The 5,093-nt window shown below is 39.7% G+C and overlaps 1 protein-coding gene across 1 annotated transcript in view; it reads right to left on the reverse strand.

Annotated features, from left to right (window-relative positions):
- Window positions 1-3,999, reverse strand: part of LOC138043043 (acyl-carrier-protein phosphodiesterase PptH-like) — a 5,341-nt gene extending 1,342 nt beyond the window's left edge. Inside the window, exon 1 of the mRNA XM_068889152.1 lies at window positions 3,496-3,999. Within this exon, the coding sequence (XP_068745253.1) occupies window positions 3,496-3,736 (241 nt within the window). The 5' untranslated portion in view covers window positions 3,737-3,999. The remainder of the gene's footprint in view (window positions 1-3,495) is intronic.
- Window positions 4,000-5,093: the final 1,094 nt, after the last annotated feature.

Consider the following 5,093-nt stretch of genomic DNA (forward strand, 5'->3'; position numbering starts at 1 on the left):
TGAGGAGTTTAGTACAGAAGTACACTGTGCCATTTCCAGACACAAGTGATGTTAAAGAAGTGGATGCCCGGTTCCCAGTCTCTTGGTCTTTTCACAAGTCACCTGAATCCCAAGAGCACACTGTAGCTCATTGGTAGGTCATCCAAACTAGTAATCTGAAGGTCATTTTTTCTGAGTATCCCTGAATAACCATTGATAAATTATACATAACTTCAGTGGCTCAGAGAATATCTTTTTCAATCTTGAAACAATGCCTCACTCTTGCATACCAAGAGTCTCGTTGTTCTAAAGGCACTATCTCAAAATGCACAATAGTTTTCCCATACATGATTTTGGTATCCACAATGAAACTCCTTGGAGCACCTGACTACCAAGTGGGAAGTGAGCAGTTCAAACTCTGGCCAGACAAGCAATAGTAATAATAATAATAATAATAATAATAATAATAATAATAATAATAATTATTATTATTATTATTATTATTATTATTATTATTATTATTAGAGTGGTTTTCAATTGAGTGTCGAAAGCAATAAGCGAATTGCTTTAGTTCATAATTACTTCACTCATTGATTGGTTCAAAGTTCCCGTGGCAATTTTTCAACCAATCAGAAGTAAAACCAAAAGCCAATCATGGCTCGCGCATGCACATTTTCCCGTGCTTTGTGTCAGCTAGGTGTAATTACTGAGAGTTTTCATTGGTTTACTGGATTGTCTCCATCCATTTTGATTGGCCAAAGTAATTACTTTGGTTTTGGTTGTACGACACTCAATGGAAAACCGCTCTATTATTATTATTATTATTATTATTCTATCACTCCTGCACTATACTGTACCTCAAGATTGCAACAGCCCATGTGTTGACAGCCATGATCTTATTCCTTCCACTCAACTTTATCTTTAACACTAATTTCAGCCTTGATTATTATTATTATTATTATTATTATTATTATTATTATTATTATTATTATTATTATTACGTCCGTTCTTATTAAAAATATTTTTGGTGCTCTCGTAATGACACTGGTAGGTCATTAGACTTTCAAGTTTTACCTGAGAATGATGATAAATCAAACCCATCCCCTGTCTGGCAACAATTGTGTAGCACATTAAATAACCCAAATTGGATCTACAATCTGTTATGGGCTATGTGTAAATAGGTACTGGCAATAAAAGAGTGTGTTGCACCAATCCAATTTTTTTCATGTTTTAGCAATACATTTTGCAGGAAGTTTACCCTAACAGTCCAACCACAAAACAAGGGGGATTACTCCATTTGTTTTTATTTGTTGCTTTAAGTGAAACTATATATACTATATATATTTATTTATTTATTTATTTATAATAGTTGCTACAGTCAACCAATAGCGGTAGGAGGTTCTGTTATTGAGTCGGTGGAATCGTTCAAGCTCCTTGGGGTGTATATTTCTATGGACCTCAGTTGGTCGACTCATTGCGACTATATAATAGGGAAATCAAGCCGTCGCCTCTATGCTCTTAGAAAACTGAGAGTTTGTGGGGTACAAGATGGGGATTTGGTGGCTGTGTACTGCTCCCTACTAAGATCTGTCCTAGCGTATGCATCGGCAGTTTTTGCAAACTTACCGCAGTATCTCTGCATGGCGGTAGAAAGAGTGCAAAAGAGAGCCCTACGAATCATCTTTGGTCCTGACTTGAGCTGCCAGGACGCCATCGCGCGTGCCGGGCTACTGTCCCTAGAGGCCAGATGCCACCGGGCGTGCAAGAAATTTGTGATGGAAATTATGCACGCAAGCCCGCTTTACCCCCTAATTTCTAGCAGGGTCGTTTCGATGCAAACTTCGTATTCGGTGAGGTCAGGACCATCATGCCATGTGTTACTTGGCCGAACAGACCGGTTCTCAGAATTCGTGTCAGTTAAATATGCGTCGTATATTAATTGTGCGTAATTATGCGCATACGATTTTACTATATTGCTACTATACTATATTTGTCTTTATATTTATAAAACTACACATATATTTGTATGTTTGTGAGTGCATTGTCTGACCCCACCAGTAATTCAGAGAGATCTGCGAATGGTGGAAATAAACAAATATTGTGTTGTGTTGTGTTGTGTTGTGTTGTGTTGTATTGTATCGTATATTTAAAGTGTGAAGCTCATGAGGCTGTGTTTGAAAGTACTAACTACTCAAATAAACACAACAGTATACGAAACTTAACATCAATATCTATATGTCCCAGCACTCAGCAAAGTCCCCTTTGACTTTGGATTTTTTTTTCATGTGGCGTCATACATCATAAGCCTTTTTGAAACATCACTGCCAAGCCGGGCACATTTTGCTGGAGAACTGATGCCAGAGCACAACACTGGGAACTCTGTCACCTTTTCTTTTTTCAAATAGGGAGTGGGTTATTTAATATCCCACAGAGTTTTTGAACAAGGGTTGTGACACAGGGCCTACAGTTTATAGTCCACACGGCTGATATCATCATTACAAAGGCAGCACTTTCTTCTCAGCTATTTAAAGGCCACTAGTGTTGGTCCAGCCAGAGTTGAACTCACAATCTCCTTCCACAGCATCCCAAAATATCTCCATGCACTACCCAATACCCTACTTTTGTTACCAGTCTAGTTGCTGTGAGGCTGGAACTACAGTATATTTAACAATTATTCTATGAGAGCGCACTGGATATGAAGTGACAGATGACCAAACAGGCGCATAGCGTAGAGTTGGTTACAATCATTTTATATCCAGCAAGCCCGAGTAGAATAATAATTATTCTTTTATTAAAAACTCCAGGATCAACCCCTCTTCTTTGGTGTTCCTGGGGGTAGTATTGTCAAGTAAAGCGTTGATTGCTTCCTCGTTCAATTCCAGTCCAAAATGGCTTTTGCCGGCCATTTTTTCTCAGAGCTGCAAAAATATTTTCAGCTCAGTTTATTGCTGACACATTCCTTGACCATATTAGGTACAGCAGGTATGTGAACTGATAGACTGGGTCCTGAGAGCCAATAAAAATGCTGGAAATCTGACATCTGTAGTTCAGTGTTTAATAAATGTAAATATTGTGCCATTATCATGTACAAGCAGGATCCAAGACAATCCAAACAAGAATATCTCTTAAGAACCAATAAAACATGGACCCATGGTATATTCCCCCACCCCCTGTAAACTCAAACAATGGCCATAGCCTACCTGTGTGGACCACAGCTGAACCAACCCTTCTTTAGGACCTTTGAACAATCAATACCTCTGTGGCAATTTAAAAGGTGGAGGTTGTGACCAACAATGAAAGGGGCTGGCAAGGCAAGAGAGAAACAAGATATCACATCCTTTAAGAGGACCTGCAAGGGTCGTCTTGTAAAGCCCTTCATAAATAAAAATCAGGGTTTGTCCACAAAAAGTGGTTTGAGTTCCGGGTCAACAGAAGCAGTCCATGGATGTTCAATATAAAAACATGATGCGCCTCAATTGGATCCTTAAAACTACCGAAATTGACAGGGCAAATTACCTGGTACGTAGCACACTTTGCAGAACTTTTCAGCAAGAGACTTGAGAACAGTTTTCAAAAGAGACGTGTTGTCGGTTACATCGCCCGCCACTATAAGCACATCATTTTTGTAGTCGCTTGCCGACCAACTTTCAACCAGGCAAAGATTTTCCTGTACATCAACATGAATGTCCGATATTGCGAAGATACGTGACATCTTTGATGTTAAAGACGACAACCATCTCTTGTCTCTTAGCAGCATGGAAGAGAAAAGGTCCTCGAAGACAACTCGAGGACGACTTGCGACTACATCCAGGGGCGGGTTGGTCGTCTTACTGCTGGAGTTAGAGCGATTAAGTTGATTATGGTCCGAGGCAATAAGATTGATGGTTAAAATAAAGTTATACTTTTAGTGATCAAGATTACGGATTAGGGGTAATGTGTTAAATGGAGACGAAATCCTCTGTTGGTTTAGTTCCCTGGGCCACAACCATGTTTCTACTTGCTCAAATCCCATAATACACCTCTTTTACCCCCCCCCCCCCCCCACCCATCCCCCCAAAAACTGCATAGGCATTGTTTTCGACTTATCTTGGAACATTTTCAAGTCCCAGGAGAAATTACAAACAATGGTCATGCAAAAGCTTTGGAGTAATATTAATAGAGGTGTATTATGGAATTGTGCAAGTAGTGAATGTTTGATTGGTTATTGATGAAATGGTATATGAAATGGATCATATATGAAGTGCGGATATGAAATCAAGTGAAGTTATGATCTTCGCAGTTATGAACGCAATTTCTACAATTGCGTAGAGATGTCTGGAAAATTCAGGACTTCAACGGGGTTTGAACCCGTGAACTCGCGATTCCGGTGCGACGCTCTAACCAACTGAGATATGAAGTCACTAACGTTGGGAGCTGGTCATTTGTGGGTTCTAATGGTCCCGTGAGGAATGAATCAATGATGAAATGGTATATGAAATGAATCATATATGAACTGCGGATATGATTCAATTGTAAAAATTGCGTTCATAACTGCGAAGATCATAGCTTCACTTGATTTCATATCCGCAGTTCATACATGATTCATTTCATATACCATTTCATCATTGATTCATTCCTCGCGGGACCATTAGAACCCACAAATGACCAGCTCCCAACGTTAGTGACTTCATAGCTCAATTGGTTAGAGCGTCGCACCGGAATCGCGAGGTCACGGGTTCAAACCCCGTTGAAGTTCTGAATTTTCCAGGCATCTCTACGCAATTGTAAAAATTGCGTTCATAACTGCGAAGATCATAACTTCAATTGATTTCATATCCGCAGTTCATATATGATTCATTTCATATACCATTTCATCTTTGATTGATTCCTCACGGGACCATTAGAACCCACAAATGACCAGCTCCCAATGTTAGTGGCTTCATAGGTCAGTTGGTTAGAGCGTCGCACCGAAATCGCGAGGTCACGGGTTCAAACCCCGTTGAAGTCCTGAATTTTTCAGGCTTCTCTACGCAATGTAAAAATTGCGTTCATAACTGGCAAGATCATAGCTTCACTTGATTTGTTATTATTACTCTTGCCCAGCTCCTTCTAGGCTGACGTTGATTTCTCTTTGC

The sequence above is a fragment of the Montipora capricornis genome, chromosome 3 (assembly GCF_036669925.1).
Source record: "Montipora capricornis isolate CH-2021 chromosome 3, ASM3666992v2, whole genome shotgun sequence".
Taxonomy (NCBI): domain Eukaryota; kingdom Metazoa; phylum Cnidaria; class Anthozoa; order Scleractinia; family Acroporidae; genus Montipora; species Montipora capricornis.